The 18,464-nt window shown below is 35.2% G+C and overlaps 1 protein-coding gene across 4 annotated transcripts in view; it reads left to right on the top strand.

The window, feature by feature from the left end:
* The window catches only part of PREPL (prolyl endopeptidase like), a 53,471-nt gene that overhangs the window by 23,502 nt on the left and 11,505 nt on the right, over window positions 1–18,464 (top strand). For all 4 annotated transcript variants that reach the window (XM_023223804.2, XM_023223802.3, XM_023223803.2 and 1 more), the window contains 7 exons: window positions 1,321–1,443; window positions 3,142–3,208; window positions 3,765–3,971; window positions 5,166–5,301; window positions 8,365–8,581; window positions 9,196–9,381; window positions 15,415–15,612. In XM_023223804.2, the coding sequence (XP_023079572.1) occupies window positions 1,369–1,443; window positions 3,142–3,208; window positions 3,765–3,971; window positions 5,166–5,301; window positions 8,365–8,581; window positions 9,196–9,381; window positions 15,415–15,612 (1,086 nt within the window). In that variant the 5' untranslated portion in view covers window positions 1,321–1,368. The remainder of the gene's footprint in view (window positions 1–1,320; window positions 1,444–3,141; window positions 3,209–3,764; window positions 3,972–5,165; window positions 5,302–8,364; window positions 8,582–9,195; window positions 9,382–15,414; window positions 15,613–18,464) is intronic.

Genomic DNA, 18,464 nt, shown 5'->3' with positions numbered 1-18,464 from the left:
TTGGCAGAGAACTGAAGTAAAAATTCTTGGCCAGAATTCTTTTGCTTAAACAAGGCAAATCACTGGAGTGTTGAATTATTGAACAGTTTTTAAATTTGAAAACTGAGGTTTTGCTTTATCCAAATTGTAATGATTTATATGATATTTATTTGCTTACCAGAACTCAAGTAAAGCTCTTAGCTTATTAGTCACTCTTGATAAGACACAGTGAATGCTTATTTAGCTTTCATCTGTATCTCCACTCATGTTCATTAATTTTGTATTATTTTTCCTGGTTCTTCCTTTCATAAAGTGACCATACTGTTTTTCCTCAAAGAAACTGTAAAAGGAGCTCTGTTTCATTAGGCATTAATTCCTTTTTTTTTTTTTTTTTTTTTTGAGACAGGGTCTCACTCTGCATGCTGGAGTGCAATGGCATGATCACGCCTCACTGCAGCCTTGACCTCCCGGGCTCAGGTGATCCCTCCCACCTCAGCTTCCCAAGTAGCTGGGACTACAGGCATGTGCCATCACACCTGGCTAAATTCTTTTGTATTTTTTATAGAGATGGAGTCTCACCATGTTGCTCAGGCTGGTCTTGAATTCCTGGGCTCAAGTGATCCATTCTCCTTGGCCTCCCAAAGTGCTGGGGTTACAGGCGTGAGCCACTGCACCTCACCAGTTCACTTTTTGATTTGATAAACATTTCTGTTTTGGGGGTTAGTTATTCCCACAAGAAAAGAAAATTATATCCCTTGGTTCTCAGACCCATTTAAATTTTAAAAATTTAAAAAGTAGAAAATTATAATTAATGAAGTAGGAAACTATTTCTTACCACTCTGGCTGTGAATAAAGTAATAGTGAACATTTACTAGTAATGATAATGTCTTCCACTTCTTTGATATTTCCCTTCCTTTAGGAGGTACTTCAGTACTTATAAAACTCCAAATATTTTGTTATTTACCTGACTTTCCTATTAAATATGTAAAAGTTCATGGAATTTTATTTTCTCCTTAATTGTGTATAAATTTTCCCCATAGTATTTCTGAACATTTTTCTGAGCTGCTTAGTATTCCTGCTGCTTAAAGACTTATTCATCTAAAATAATCGTATAACCATCACATGTCTATCTTATTTCCTTTGTTTACTTTTTTTAATGAAAAAGAGATCTTTTTATTGATGAGCCTAGGAAAGAACATTTAAAATCTGTGAAATGCATGCTATTTAATCTTATTTATTTTTTGTACAATATTAGGTCTATACCATAGACCTTATCTTTAAAAAGCAAAAATTTTTTTCCTCTAGTTTGAAATATTTTGATCATAACAAAACTTTTTCCAGGATCTTCAGCCTGTTAAACAAGAAAACGAAAAACTCCTTCCAGAAAACATGGATGCATTTGAAAAAGTGAGAACAAAATTAGAAACACAGCCACAAGAAGAATATGAAATCATCAATGTGGAAGTAAGATACCTCATGTCTTTAAAAAAAATTTTTGATATTACCAATCAAGATGCAAATGAGATACCTTGTGGTTTAGAGACATAATCTACATCAAGATTATACTACTTTTGGCCTTTAAAATATGCTGAAAAACTTAAAAAGCAAAGACTTCACAGATTGTGATCACAGAATGTGATCCTTTACATCTTTCAATAAATGTAATGATTGAAACTAAGATGAATTTTCAACTGTAATATATTAATTCTGGTTTTTGCAAACAATCAGTTCTGATTAAAAAAAAAAAAAAAAAATGAAGAGACAGGGTCTTACTATGTTGCCCAAGCTGATCTTGAACTCCTAGGCTCAAGGAACCCTCCCACCTTGGCCTCCCAAAGTGCTGAGATTATGGGTGTGAGCCGCCATGCCCAGCCCTGATTTAAGAATTTTTTAATGATTCTAAGGAGAAGTTCAAATGAAACTAGTTCATACTTTGTTATTATTTGAAAATTACTTGATTGTTTTGTCTAAATTTTTTAATAAAAGGAATTCACTTTAAGTAGTATAATACCATGAAAGCCAAGTATCTGTTTAACCATTTTATGGTTATCACAATCATGAATATTCAATCAAAATGAATTGAGGGCCGGCGCGCAGTGGCTTACGCCTGTAATCCCAGCACTTTGGGAAGTCAAGGTGGGCAGATCACCTGAGTTCAGGAGTTCAAGACTAGCCTAGCCAACATGGTGAAACCCCATCTCTACTAAAAATACAAAACTTAGCTGGGCATGGTGGCGGGTGCTTGTAGTCCTAGTCACTCGGGAGGCTGAGGCAGGAGAATCGCTTCAACTCAGGATGCAGAGGTTGCAGTGAGCTGCGATTGCACCGCTGCACTCCAGCCTGGGTGACAGAGCAAGACTCTGTCTCCAAAAAAATAAAGAAAGAAAGAAAGAAAGAAAGAAATGAATTGAATTTTCAATAAAATTGGAAAATAGAACCACAATAGGTGAAAATCACATACATAGTAGAATAGAAATAGTAGGTTAAGAATAAGGAACTCCAGGTTCAAATTATGTCACTAACAGATAATAAATGTGTTGTAAGCCACTGAAATCATATCAGCCCATCAATTACATTTAATATGTAGGCATTAGACAAGAACACTCTTTAAATTTTGGTAATATTCATTCTCTCAATTTCAAATTGTATTTGTCACCCTACAACAGATGAAATTGTGTTAAATCAAGACTGTGTATAGTTGTTGGTGACAGCATATTTTAAAGGAAAGAGTCTCAGAAAGTTATTGACTGGGTTTTCAGGCTAGTCTGAGCCACAGTTTCCTCATCTGCTTCATTTTGGATTATCTTAAAGATGCCACTTGATTTCTGTTAATTGACCCCCACTGTACAGGTATCAGATGTTTCTAAAATATAGCAGAAGTGGTTTGTACAGTTGTGAGAACTAATAGATTCTGTTATACCTTTTCTTTATTGCCTCTTGTTTATCTATTAAAAACCCCGCTAGTGGTCATGAACATATGAAAACCATATCTTATCAACTATATTGTAAAAATGGTCAATTTTATATTTCATATGTATTCATTCATATACTTCAACAGGTCTGTTTTTCATAAGAGGCCTCATTTCATCTTCATCTTGAATAGTCAGACCATGAAAAGGTTAAATTGTTTTTAAGTAAATTGCGTGTTTCTTTTATCATCAGGTTAAACATGGTGGTTTTGTTTATTACCAAGAAGGTTGTTGCTTGGTTCGTTCCAAAGATGAAGAAGGTACACCACAATTTTTCTTTTTACATGCTCTAATTTTCAGATTTCATATTTTTATAGGAAATTTATTAATTTCTCAAAGATAGAGAAAAGATTTTTTTTAAGATTATTTCTGAATTTTTTAAATGACTAGTTTTTAATCTCTGGGTTTGTGTAGGATATAGTTAGACTCAGAAGCTTTGGCAGGGAGAATGGAGACGGCATCTAGCATTTTTTGAGCATCTGCTGTGTCTTAGGTACTATGCTAGGCACTTGACGTATATTATTAATTGTCATTTATATTCACTTTCTAGATTCTGTATGGTCTGTAAATACTAAACTAGACTATAACAATATCAAATAATGTCTCAGGTTGATGCACGGAATAATATTGAATAGCATAAGGTAATATTAAATAACTTATTGTCAGTTTATGTGCAAGTTAAGCTGCCATTGTTGAAAGAAGCTAGGATATGACCTCTTACAGAATGGGAATTCTAATTTAAAACATTAAAATACAGTTTTAATTTTTTAAAGTACATCCTGTGAAAGTATCACTTTCATATTTTTCTTTATGCAGCAGACAATGATAATTATGAAGTTTTATTCAATTTGGAGGAACTTAAGTTAGACCAGCCCTTCATTGATTGTATCAGAGTTGCTCCAGATGAAAAATATGTGGCTGCCAAGATAAGAACTGAGGATTCTGAAGCATCTACCTGTGTAATTATAAAGCTCAGCGATCAGCCTGTAATGGAAGCTTCTTTCCCAAATGTGTCCAGTTTTGGTAAGCCACCAACCAAAATAGTCCTCTGTGTTGAAAGGCAACAGTAACACTTTTGAAACTTTTTTTTTGGCCCATGTGGTGGGGGGAGAAGGTGAATGCCTGATCCACATATCTCTGTGCACTATACATCTTCCTATGTACCTCTTATTCAGGAAACCTTGCCTTATTTAAGTATATATCTAGATGGGTAATTTTGAAATACTCGTGTTTTTGAAAGAGTTATAATTAGAGTCCGTGTCGTACAATACATTTTGATTTATCAGTAATTCTTTGCCAAATTATTATCTAGAATAAATTTTTACACATAAGTTGCATCTTAATATTTTATTCAACTTTAAGCTTGAATATATTTTTTCAATTTCATGTTATCTTATAGAACTGTTACAGCAAATTGCCCAAAGTCACTGCCCAAAGAACTTGGTATGTGTTAAACTAACCTATTTATCAATGGAAGCTGTGACATTTTTGGTAATAGAACTAACTTTAAATTTAGCATCAAGTGGTGCATATGTTACATTTTGTCCTCTCTTTTCATATTCTGCCATCATTTTCTCCATTGTTTAAATATTATTGCAGTGAATTGAAATTATACCCTAACTATTGAATTCTAAGACATATTTAGTACATTTGAACTTGTGAAATCACGGTGCATATTATACAATGATGATTTATAATCACTGTCAGCCAGGTGGCAGTCATAATGTAATTGTGTACAAACTTCTGTTGACAGCTTCTGGTAGGATCAAGAATCAGCATAAAATTGTGTTTGGTAGTTGGAGATATCCTGTGGCTTGAAAGCAGACAGAGAAGGTGGTTTACACATGAGAGAAAGATGCAGTATTTCTTCAAACTTACAGTTTCAAGTTGTAGACTGAAACAGAATTCACCTCCTAAAAGCAAATGTGACTTTACCAATGTATTTGCTAAATATTGAGCATTTAGCTCTTATTTAGAAACTTGAGTACCCTGAGACTGATAACTACTTGAAACCTTGGAATGGTGTAGTAGAGGTTTATTCTCAGGAAAGCTCTCTGGCTTATATACAGCACAGATTAGATACAGTCAAATATTTAGATTTCCAGGGATAAACTTTTATATGTTCTTATTGGCATTCAGAATTAGAATGTGCTATGCCTTTTTTTTTTTAATGATATGTAGGTGATTATGTATAATTATCTCATTATTTTCTTTCAGAATGGGTAAAGGATGAGGAAGATGAAGATGTTTTATTCTACACCTTCCAGAGGAACCTTCGCTGTCATGACGTATATCGAGCCACTTTTGGTGATAACAAACGTAATGAACGTTTTTACACAGAAAAAGACCCAAGGTACTAGAGTAACATAATTAAATCTTTTTCTCCAGAACATTTCTCCAGTTATTTAAAGTACTGACCTTGGTTGACTTAAAATGTTTATTTTGGTTGGAACCAGGAATAATAAGGCTAAAACGATCATTCTTTTATTAGTTGTTCGTATTCAAAATTGGAGTCTGGTAATATTCAAAATCAGAGTAAATACAAATATGTCACCACCATTTTATTAGAAACTGCAATTGATTTTGTGAATTACAACATAGTTCATTCATGTAAATTCATGACGACCTAGAACTGCTAGATTGTGAACAGACTGAGTCTGTTTCACCTTTGCATGTTAATTGATAAGCATGTTAATTGATAAGGGTGCCAGGTTTGTATAGTGCTGTTTAGTCAGTGTCTATTGCTTAAATAAATAGTATACTTAGATAGGCATCTCTCTTTCACACTAAAACTTTACCCTTGTTCCTGATGATTGTTGAGTACCTTTTAACCATTAAATTCTTAGTAATATATAGAAGAATTTAAAGTATGTGTTGTTACTAAATTATAAATTAAAATTCAAAAATGTATTATTGTGCTAGGTGAAAAAATTGAATATGTGTTATGGTTTCAATTGGGTATCAAGGAAAAAAGATGCAGTTTTTAGAAGATTGAAAGGAAATATACCCAAAGCACTAACAATGGTTGTTTTTCTACTTTTCTTTTTGTGATAAGCATTATTATTTTTATAATCATAGAGAAAATACATTTTAAATTTAAAAATAAGTATCAATATAAATAATTGGAAAAAAATATTAATATCTAGTTCTTTACATTTCTTATATTCTTTTAGACACATTTTACCCTAGAGCCACTTGTGTTCTCACTTCCTGTAACCACATATCTACCAACTATTTGATCATGTAGTGATCAAATATATATAAATAAAAATATATAAAAACAGCAAAGAAAGTGTTGAAAATAAAGAGCAAAGTAGGGTAGGGGGCTTGCCCTACAATTATATATTAAAGCATATAAAGCAATAACAGTAAAAATAATAAAAATTTATAGACAAATAATAGAGCCTAGAATAAATAACTCTAAAACAGATCTTAGTATATATGAAAATTTATAGGATCAAAGGCATCACAAACTAATGAAAAATGAATGGGTGTTATTTTATAATGCAATGGGAAATATTATTTGGAAAAAAATAATTTTCATCATTGCATATGTCAGCATACATTCCTAAGAGATTTAAAGAATCCATTGAGAAAAATAATATTTTTAATTAGATGAAAATAGCTTTTTACTCAGCTTGGTTGGAATATTTTTGAAACATAAAATCAATATAAGAAATTACAAAGGGTAGTAGCAGTCTCGATTACCTAAAAGATTAAACTCCAGTCAAAAACTATAAAAACTATTGTAAATAGTTAAAATCTAGATAACAAAATGGAAGAAAGTGTTTTCAACAAAAAGACAAGTTTATATTCTTAATTTTTTTTTTTTTTGAAATGGAGTCTCGTTCTGTTGCCCAGACTGGAGTGCAGTGTTGCGATCTCAGCTCACTGCAACCTCTGCCTCCCAGGTTCAAGTGATTCTCCTGCCTCAGCCTCCCAGGTAGCTGGGATTACAGACACCTGCCACCATACCTGGCTAACTTTCGTATTTTTTGTGGAGATGGGGTTTCACCATGTTGGCCAGAGTGGTCTTGAACTCCTGATCTCAGGTGATCTGCCTGCTTTGGCCTCCCAAAGTGCTGGGATTACAGTTGTGAGCCACTGCACCCAGCCAATATTCTTAATTTATAAAGAACTATTTACATACTAATAATTTAAGCTACATTCCAAGTTTAAAATAGATACATTTCACAAAAGAAATACGACTGACAAATAAACATGGTAATGTGATCCAATCCAGAAGAAATTTTACCAAACTATAAGCAGCTGTTATTTGGGAGCACTGGGATTCTTTATATTTTTCAGTAGTTTCAGTATAAATTACTTTTATAATAAGGAAAACTATAAATATAACATTTAAAGCCACCCAGTACGTTAGGATAGTGCTTCTAGGATATTATTTGATTGTATTCATCAAGTCATAAAAATACACTTAATTATTAAATTAGTATTTCCATTTCTAAAAATTTATCCTGGGAAAATAATTGTGAAGATCATGGAAGGGGAAAATATCTTCATGAATATGTTCCTTGTCATATTGTTTATTATAATGAAACATTAAAATCTAAATTTTTAAGAATTATCATATATAATATTAGGTAGCCATTAAACCTGTTATAATATTAGGTAGCCATTAAAAATAATAATCACAAAGACTTTCAACTCATGTAGCGAGAAAATGGATATTATATGAAATAAGAAATACAGAATCAAAAATTTTATCTATATTATAATTACATCTATTTAAAGACATGCGTGAAATATAAATATACCTTAGAAGGAAAAATATAAAAAGTAAAATAGCTATGTTAATGTTTTAAATGTGTTACGTTAGTAAGATTGTGAAGGGTTTTCTTCCTATTCTATTTTATTGTGAAAACTGGGAGAAAGGAAAAAAAAACCCAAGATGCATACAGAGAAAGAAGAAAATAAAAATAACTCCATGTCTCTTTTATTCCCTATTTGTGTCTCCTATAGAAATTTTATCTCCTCTCCTCAGCAAAAAGCTGTATTATCTACTCATGTGATTGAGATATGACATCTGTAGTTTACCTTGAAATGCATCCAAATAAAGATGGATTAATAGATGCAGAGATATGTGATAAAGTAAATATAGCAAAGTGTTAGCAATGATGGAATCGAGATGGTTTTTTCAACTTTTCTGTATTTTTGAAAAACATTTATGATAAAATGTTAGAAGTAAATGATTTTGAATGCCCTTTAGGAGAAAATGAGAAAAGTAATAGCTAACTGTTAAAGTTACAAGTGATATTCACTAAGGAATTATTTTTCTTTCCTATCTGCATTGTAAATCAACATGTATACCGACCACCTCTGAGATACTGTCCTTAACAAGGTAGCATGCATCTGAAATAAACTGTGATCTCATGTTTCTCTCTCTGTGTCTCTGTAGCTGCTTTGTTTTCCTTTATCTTACAAAAGATAGTCGTTTCCTCACCATAAATATTATGAACAAGACTACTTCTGAAGTGTGGTTGATAGATGGCCTGAGCCCTTGGGACCCACCAGTGCTTATTCAGAAGCGAATACATGGGGTCCTTTACTATGTTGAACACAGAGATGATGAATTATACATTCTCACTAATGTTGGAGAGCCTACAGAATTTAAGGTAATCCTAGATGCTCCTTGTTCCCATTTGGGCTGTTAAGAAGTGTCATACTTTGATCAACAACATTTCTTGCTCCCAGAGCTGATTGTTTTATAAATTGATGCCACCTTCCTATGTATAACCAATCCCATTTCTTTTCCCTTAGAGCTAATGCTTCGACATATTTTCATTGTGCCTAAAAAGTTAGTAAATAAAACATATTCTGTCCTGAGTTTATGTTATCAAAATCAAACTTAGTAGCTTAAAAGAGCAGACTTATAAACTCGTGATTTTATGAGTTGGCAATTTGGATTGATCTCAGCTAGGCAGTTCTTCTGCTGGTATCAGCTAAGCTCACTGATGTATCTGTAGTCAGTCAGCTAGCTGTCAGTGCCCTCACTCAAATGTCCAGTGGTTGGCTAAGCACTGGGTCATACTGTCTCGCCACCCAGCAGGCTAGTCAGGACTCATTCATATGGTGATGGTCACACTTTATCCCTGATGTAGAGTTAGTTCCTTCAGCTCTTCATAAAATAGTGAGGACTAGTATGGTCTAGTTCTCAGTGATTTCATCTCTGGATGCTGTAGCCTTCATGTTTTCTTACCTATATGTCTTCTAACTTTGTTTCATGTAGCTAATGAGAACAGCAGCTGATACCCCTGCAATTATGAATTGGGATTTATTTTTTACGATGAAGAGAAATACAAAAGTGATAGACTTGGACATGTTTAAGGATCACTGTGTTCTATTTCTGAAGCACAGCAATCTCCTTTATGTTAATGTGATTGGTCTGGCTGATGATTCAGTTCGGTCTCTAAAGGTATGTTTAATTTTCAGAAGTTAATACTATTAATCAAAATATATATGCAGTTTAGTTTAACAGAACATCACATTTTGAATAGTGGCAGCAGTGTTCTTTTTCTTAAAAGGAATTTAATTTAAATGGAATTTAGCAAACTCACTGTTGGGTTTAGGAGGGTTATCTTAGAATTACTTAGAGGATCTTGCTTTTTATGCAGTTTTACTTAAAACAGTGTCTTATGGCATGGACTTCAGAAGTAGAGTTAAGTGCTAATATTTCTCTTTCTGTATTTCTCTATACCTCATATATCTCTACAACTTTAGGTATAGCAATAACTCAGGCCAAACTTTGTAACTAGTGCCTAAACACTGACTGCTGCTCCCCCGTCCCACATCCCCAACAGGGACAATAGTGGTACCCACTGTGTTTTAGCCACTACATGCTTGTGTCTGCATCATCTTCTCTCTGCCAGTTTTCTTATCCACGGGGAATGCAGCGAGCAAACTTTGGTTTCTTTCAATGTAGGAGTAGCAGTGATCTCCACAGCAGCACAGAAGGGTAATAGTGGCAAGACTGCTTGGCAAGCTGACTAGTTGATACTACTTGTGGCTACCAGGAAAGATAACCTGCCTTCACAAGTGAACTTCCTAAAATTGGTGAATGACAACCTTACTGCCCAGTTTTAAAGCAGCATTAACATGTGAGTTAAGGTAGTAGGCACTGAAGGAAAGAGGATGGTTTCCATTTTGTTTGATATGAAAAGAGTTATTGAGCCAGTTGATGAGCAAACAGCATAGACCACTTATATGTCCCTAACTCCAATATTGTTAAAACTCCTGTCAAAATGCAATTTCAATCAATTCAGTGGCTTTTTATTGAACTTTTATGTGCACAATACTGTATCGGGCATTATAGAGTCGAAAGCTGTTAAAGTAGAATATCCTAGCCTTAAGGAGGATATAGTTAATCATAAGATTAGACTAGTACACAAAGGTTAAGTATATCATGGATTTAAATAAGTAATATCAAAAACATAAAATGTGCTGTGGGGCCCAAACTAGAGAAAGAAGGTCCAGGCAAGCTTTTGGTAAAGTTGGTTGAATGTGAAATAAACCAAAGAGGAGAGAGAGGATTTTGACAGGTGGAGAGGGGATGGTATTCCAAGATGAGAAAGTCATCAAATGAAGCTCTATGCTCTGACATTCAGAAAATGTTTGGGGAACTGTTAATTGTTCTGTTTTATTAAAGCGCTATACATTTCTGGGGGATGAAGCCATGATTTGACTTTTTGTGAGTGTCAATTTGAGGAATTTATTAATAAATTATGAAAGGTAACATTTGAAGTTTTTGAGCAAGGGAATGGTTTGAGGAGTGACAGCCATATTAGGATACACTAAACCAAAAAGAAGTAAGCGGCAGGAAGCTAGTTTTGAGATTGTTTTATTGGTATAAATAAGAAATAAGGACCTGAAACAACTGAGATTCTCCAGCTACTCCCTAAAATCAGAAGATCAAATGTAATGTCCAGTCTCTTAGGACACTATGTAAGTGTCCTAAAACCAAAATGGTGATTGACTTGAGGTATTTCCTTATTGTCTTCATCTGCTGGAGTGCAAAATATTTCTTTTCACTTGCTAATTTTTAAAATTTTAATATTATTATTTTAGATAGTATTTCTTTTTTTTTAACTTTTATTTTACTTTCAGGGGTACATGTGCAGGTTGGTTTAATAGATAAATTGTGTGTCACAGGGGTTTAATATACCTATTGTTTTGTCACTCAGGTAATAAGCATAGTACACAGTAGGTAGTTTTTCAGTCCTCACCCTCCTTTAACCCTCAGGTAGGCCCCAGTGTCTGTTACTCTCTTCCTTATGTCTATATGGACTCAAATGTTTAGCTCCCACTTTTAAGTGAGAACATGTGGTGTTTGATTTTCTGTTCCTTTGTTGGCTTGCTTAGGATAATGGCCTCCAGCTTCATCTGTGTTGCTGCAAAGAACATTATCTCTTTCTTTTTTATGGCTGCATAGTATTCTATGGTGTATCTGTACCACATTTTCTGTATCCAGTCTATCACTGATGGACATTTAGGTTGATTCCATGTCTTTGCTATTGTGATGAACATAATGTGTGCATGTGTCTTTATGGTAGAGCGATTTGTATTCCTCTGGTTATATACCCAATAATGGGACTGCTGAGTCAAATCATAGTTCTGTTTTACATTCTTTGAGAAATTCCCAAACTGCTTTCCACAGTGGCTGAACTTACATTTCCACTAGCAGTGTATAAGCTTTTCCTTTTTTCTACAGCCTCACCAGCATGGTATATTTTGACTTTGTAACTACAGTCATGCTAGCTGATGTGAGATGGTATCTCATTGTGGTTTTGATTTGCATTCCTCTAATGATTAGTGATGTTGAGCACTGTTTTCGTATGCTTGTTGGCTGCATGTATGTCTTCTTTTAAAAATGTCTGTTCGTGTCCTTTGCCCACTTTTTTATGGTGGTGGGGTTTTTTTCTGTTTTTGTCTGTCTGTTTTGCTTGTTAATTTAAGTTCCTTATAAATTCTGGATACTAGACCTTTGTCAGATGCATAGTTTGTGAATATTTCCTCCCATTCTGTAGGTTGTCTGTTTACTCTGTTGATAGTTTATTTTGCTGTGCAGGAGCTCTTTAGTTTCCATTTGCCGATTTTTGGTTTTGTTGCAATTGTTTTGGCATCTTTGTCATAAAATCTTTGCCCTTGTCTAGAATTATATTTCCTAGGTTTTCTTCAAGGGTTTTTATAGTCTTAGGTTTTACATTTAAGTCTTCAATTCATCTTAAGTTGATTTTTATATATGGTGTAAGGAAGGGATCCAGTTTTCTATCTTCTGCCTATGGCTAACCATTTACATGTTAACTGGTGCTAAATTTAGACATTTTCAATTGGGAAACTGGTGGAGCATCTATTCTTATTTCAATCTGTATGAATAGGAATGGGAGAGGATATATAATTTCTAGCAGTGCACTTGTTACAACAAAATTCTATGTCAGGAAAGTTAGAAATGTCATGTGGAGTTTACTCTGCTATATCATTTGACTTCTAAGTAAATAATGACCTTTTATATTTTTTGTAAGTATTCTTATTTTAAAGATATGCCCCAGTTTCCATGGTTTTAAATTCCATTAGAACAAACATTGTGCCTTTAATTTATTCTGTATCTTCTATCTCTTCATTTTCTGACCCTTCCCAAATGATAGTACCTATTATGACTTGTATAATGTTCTAGTCATCATCAAGTGGAATTAAATACTACTTGATCTTTCTGGTTAGTACCTGGTATATAATAAAGAGAATTTTATAGATCAGACCATTTTTATGAACCTGAATAATATTAATTAATATCCACAGATAGTGCCATACACAAAAGACAAAATATTTAACCAAAGTGTGAGTGCATTATAAAATATTTCTATATGTAATATCTCTGCCTAGTGGGCACTTGACTAAAAGATCTTTTTAAATTCAATCTCAGCCTGTAATCCCAGCACTTTGGGAGACCAAGGCAGGCGGATCACCTGAGGTTAGGAGTTCAGGACCACCCTGGCCAACATGGCAAAACCTTGTCTCTACTAAAAATACAAAAAATACTAAAAATACAAAAACTAGCCAGGCATGGTGGCAGGCGCCTGTAGTCCCAGCTATTCTGGAGGCTGAGGCAAGAGAGTTGCTTGAACCCGGAAAGTGGAGGCTGCAGTGAGCCAAGATCAAGCCACTGCATTCCAGCCTGGGTGCAAGAGCAAGACTTCGTCTCTAAATAAATAAATAAATTCTGTCTTAGCAATAGAAATGTAAAACCCTTCACATACTCGCCTCCTATCCTTGGTCATCATGCCATCAGTATTTTGTGGAAGTTTTCTTTTTTTTTTTTTTTTTGGTCACAAAAAGAAGTTATTATATTTATTTATTTATTTATTTATTTATTTATTTATTTATTTTATTTTTTATTTTTTTTGAGACGGAGTCTTGCTCTGTTGCCTGAGCTGGAGTGCAGTGGCCGGATCTCAGCTCACTGCAAGCTCCGCCTCCCGGGTTTACGCCATTCTCCCGCCTCAGCCTCTGGAGTAGCTGGGACTACAGGCGCCCGCCACCTCGCCCGGCTAGTTTTTTTTGTATTTTTAGTAGAGACGGGGTTTCACCGTGTTAGCCAGGATGGTCTCGATCTCCTGACCTCGTGATCCGCCCGTCTCAGCCTCCCAAAGTGCTGGGATTACAGGCTTGAGCCACCGCGCCTGGCCAGAAGTTATGATATTTAATTGAGGCCAGTTGGGCACGTTTTTTGCTGTATGCTAACATCAGTTTTATTTAGAGGAGCAGTCTGCATACTCAGGCCAATTTTCTTTGGGCATGTATGTCTTAATCATTCTTTTGATGAAATAACTATAGTTTGCTGTTAGAGTGCTAAAACTGAACCTGTTTCTGTCAGGTATCTAAGGAATGTCTCCCTGTCTCCTGGCCTACATACTCTCTGGTGCTGTCTATTAATATACACAGATACACTATAGGCTTATCTCAATAGGAAACTAACTTAAGATATCCTTGAGTTAGTTAATACTTATATCTGCATTAGCTGGATGAACTTTTAAAAGTCCATAGCCTTGAAACAGTTTTTATTATGATTAAAACATTAACGTTGGTCCCATTAGTTTTAGAAAAACACCAAAAATACTTTTTGATTTACTGGAACCACTTGGTCTAAAGCTAAGACAGCTTACTACATGGGTCACATAGAGACTGTCCTGAAGTCTCACCAAAGGGCAGAAAAACTTGAGCTTCCATGGGCTAAGGAACCTTGTACCCTCACTCTGAGGCCTGGTTATGAGGTTTGTAGCAGTGCTGCTTTTTTTCCCCTCTCAAGTCTCAGTTTGCTTGCTTGTAACTGCTACCAGATTTCTCAATTTTTGTTTACATTTTACTCTCCAGTTATGGCTTAAATTTAAATAGACAAGTTATCCTTTAAAACAATGTGAGAAGCATACATTAGTAACTTTTAGAGATTGCCACTAATGTGTTTCATGAAAATAGATTTTTTTTTATTAAGAAGAAGAAATTTGCTCAGAGAACGTAAACCCTGGCTGTAGTTGCTGCATGTGGAATGGTATCCTCTTTATGCACAAATCCCCCGGCTGCCCCTTTTTCAGTAGTGCCCACCAGTGATGTTTCTGTGCCTCTGATTTTCTAAGGAATTTGCTCTTTCTACAATTACTCAGGAAAAGAAAGGCAATTTTCTTTTAATATTCTGCCTCTCGGTACCATTTCTAACACTCTGTCAACCTGTTTACCAGAGTTCTTTAAAAGGTGTAAGACGGATGTTAGTGGAAGGCTTGAAGCTGGACCCTGCTGCTCTAAGAGAATAAATTTTGATTCCTTTCCTTTTTTCTTAAAGTTAAGAACTTTGAGTATAATAGCTGTGAGTCTCTCAGAGTAGATGTGCCAGAAAAGGTTTTGTTCTGCACAATGGTTAGCCTAGGAGCTAAAAGTTAGAAACAAATTACAAATGCCTTAATGCTGCTGAGCCCGTTTATAGCCCTGAAATAATAACTGTCATCACTGTGGCTATCCAGGCAGTGGGGTAAGGACTGGTGGATAAATTATGAAAAACACACTCACGTGAGGGATTTCACGTTCTTTGAGAATGGAGATCTTTTCAGTGTCGGTAGGTTCTGGAATTACTATTTGATTTGCTCTTATTCTTCCATTTTACTATTTTATTATCCAAGCTTATACCCCAAAATAAACTTTTATGTTAAAGCCAATTTCATGTAAAGCTAGAATCATAAATCATTTTCCTACAGTTTGTCTTATTTTATTGGTCATTAATGTACAATTTTGTTTTTTATTTGAAATATACTTTGTTGTGATAAAGTAATCCTTGAATGAGGCATCGTGTGGTAACAAAAAGTCAACTACATACCCACATCATCTTGTTTGGAGAAGACTTAGAAATTTAATTAATGATACTTGGTGGCCTAAATAAAGAATAAAAATAGCTGTTTTATTTCTTTAGCTCCCTCCTTGGGCCTGTGGATTCATAATGGATACAAATTCTGACCCAAAGAACTGCCCCTTTCAACTCTGCTCTCCAATACGTCCCCCAAAATATTACACGTACAAGTTTGCAGAAGGCAAACTGTTTGAGGAAACTGGGCATGAAGACCCAATCACAAAGACTAGTCGTGTTTTACGCCTAGAAGCCAAAAGCAAGGTAGGTCTTGTAATCTTCACTTTCAGCTCCCATTTACTGAAAGCATACTGTTTGCCAGATGCCATGCAATTGTTGGAGTTACATTAGCACGGTTTCCTAACATAGATTTCTTAGACCATAGTTAATACCCAAATGACTTTAGGGGTATGTGAATTTTTTTTAACCTTAATACTCATGTTTGTTTTAACATGGATTAGAAAATTTATAGCATGTCAAGCTTTTTATTTTACATGTTGTTTATGTCTGATTTTTAGAAGTTGATTTTAAGAAAAAATTAATAGTCAGAGTTGGTATGTAGTTATGGTAAAAATTGTGAAGGTGGCTAGAGTAAACGAGACTGATACATTCCCTGCCCTCATGGAGCTTACAGCTAGCAGGAAAGATGACATGTTTATAAAAGTCATTAATAACGTACTGACTGCTGCAAAGGAGGACATACTGAGTACAGTGGGAGCATAGAGTAAAGGGATTTTACCTAGTCTAGAGAGATCAGGGAAGTTTTCACCAAGGAAGTTATGTCTCAGGTAAAGCCACTAGGATGGTTAAGAGTAAACTAGAAAGGAGACAGGGGATTCCGTTTTGTACAGAGGCCCTGAATTTGGGGAGAAATTATAAAATTCAAGAAGTGTAGGACTGGCCAGGTGCAGTAGCTCATGCCTGTAATCCTAATGCTTTGGGAGGCCGAGGCAGGTGGATCACAAGGTCAGGAGATCGAGACCAGCCTGGCCAACATAGTGAAACCCTGTCTCTACTAAAAATAGAAAAAATTAGCTGGGCGTGGTGGCAGGTGCCTATAATCTCAGCTACTCAGGAGGCTGAGGCAGGAGAATCCATTGAACCCAGGAGGCGAAGGTTGCAGTGAGTCAAGACCTTGCCACTGCACTCCAGCCTGGGCAACAGAACGAGACTCCATCTCAAAAAAAAAAAAGTGTAGGGCTAGGCACAGTGGCTCAAACTTGTAATCCCAACACTTTGGGGGGCCAAGCTGGGAGGATCACTTGAGCCCAGAAGTTAGAGACCAACCTGGGCAATATAGTGAGACATCTCTACAAAAACCAAAAATATTAGCCAGGCATGGTGGCATATGCTTGTAGTCCCTGCTTCTTGGGAAGCTGATGTGGGAGGATTGCTTGAGCCCAGGAGGTTGAGGCTGCAGTGAGCTGTGATTGCTCCATTGCATTCCAGCCTAAGTGACAGAGTAAGATCCTGTCTCAGAAAATATCAAATATAAAGGAGGCCATTATGGTCAAAATCAAGTAAAAGAGGGAAGATTGGCAGGGTGAGGAGTAGAGAGAGAAGAGACATAGAAAAGGAAATAACAAATATCCATATTCCAGGTATATTCAATATATAGAATTTACAAATTTGTGCAAGTAGGGAACAAATTAATGTATAAACTATAGCCTTGAATTTAAGGAGTCATCAGACTTTAGCATATCATATATCAGATAATTTCACCTGTGCTGACACAATGAATTACAACACAAGCCTTTTATTCTTAGGAATTTTTTTCTTTAATTCATTTATTTTTCTCTGAAAATCTTTAAATATTAGTATTTTTATATTACAAAAGCAATACATGCTTGTTGAAACAGATGCAAAAATACAGAACAAATAAATCTTAAATGACTGCTTCTCAGTACCATTTGCTTGCTGCACCTCTTAGAAATAATCATTATGGGCGGGCGCAGTGGCTCACACCTGTAATCCCAGCACTTTGGGAGACTGAGGTGGGCGGATCACGAGGTCGGTAGATCGAGACCATCCTGGCTAACACGGTGAAATCCCGTCTCTACTAAAAATACAAAAAATTAACCGGGCGTGGTGGTGGACGCCTGTAGTCCCAGCTACTCGGGAGGCTGAGGCAGGAGAATGGCATGAACCCGGGAGGCAGAGCTTGCAGTGAACTGAGATCGCGCCACTGCACTTCAGCTCTGGGCGACAGAGCAAGACTCTGTCTCAAAAAAAAAAAAAAAAGAAATAATCATTGTTAGCCACTTAGTGTATTATCTTTTAGATAAGGTTTTGTTTGGTTTTACAAACATGGAATTATACTTGTCTATCAAAATGTTGTAACTATTGGACCCGAAATGGAAAGAACAGTTAAGCGCCATGTTCTTGGAGAGCCAAGAGGGGAGAAGAGAAGCAGCTGCTAAATGGAAGCTGCTGTACCTTTCCACAGGCATTTTAGTACTGCTGGCAAACCCAGATCCAGCCCATCACAGGACTAGCTACTATTTTACCTCTTCCTTTCAAAAGTTTTCAACAGGCAAGTTTTTCTGATTGTATAATTGAAGTTGGGAAAGAGGTGGGGGGCAAAAGACCCATATTGTTTTATAGAAATTAATCTACATCAAGTTTTATAAAAGTGAATCTTACTAAAAGTGAAAGTTAACAATGTCATAACAACGTGGGTGTTTTAAAGAAGAATGAGAGGAGGATTTCCTCCTTATTTGATAATATTTTGATGTCTCCAGTTTTTGCCCCAAAGTGAAGTTTTCAAAATGAGAATGAAAATACGGAGAGTGGCTTGGTTATATTATTTATTTTCTTTATGTAAACTAGTGCTATTTCATTAGTTTAAGCAGGGTGAAAACCAATTTATCTTTTTTCTGTGGAAGGTAGATCAGAGTTAGTTCTTTTGTCTGTTCAGAGACTGCCTAGTTTCAATCAACTGGAATTGATGAGTTTGAGCTACATTAGGGGATGCTTACATAGCCTACAAGTAACTTATTTTAACTTACTTTAACCCTACAAAGAATTTTACCTAAAAATTTTAAAAGCACTTTAATTTTTTTTATTTTATTTATTTATTTATTTATTTATTTATTTATTTATTTATTTATTTATTT

Source organism: Piliocolobus tephrosceles, chromosome 15 (assembly GCF_002776525.5).
Source record: "Piliocolobus tephrosceles isolate RC106 chromosome 15, ASM277652v3, whole genome shotgun sequence".
NCBI classification, from domain to species: Eukaryota; Metazoa; Chordata; class Mammalia; order Primates; family Cercopithecidae; genus Piliocolobus; species Piliocolobus tephrosceles.
The sequence above is the reverse complement of the archived record's forward strand: the minus strand, read 5'-3'. Positions and strand labels throughout refer to the sequence as shown.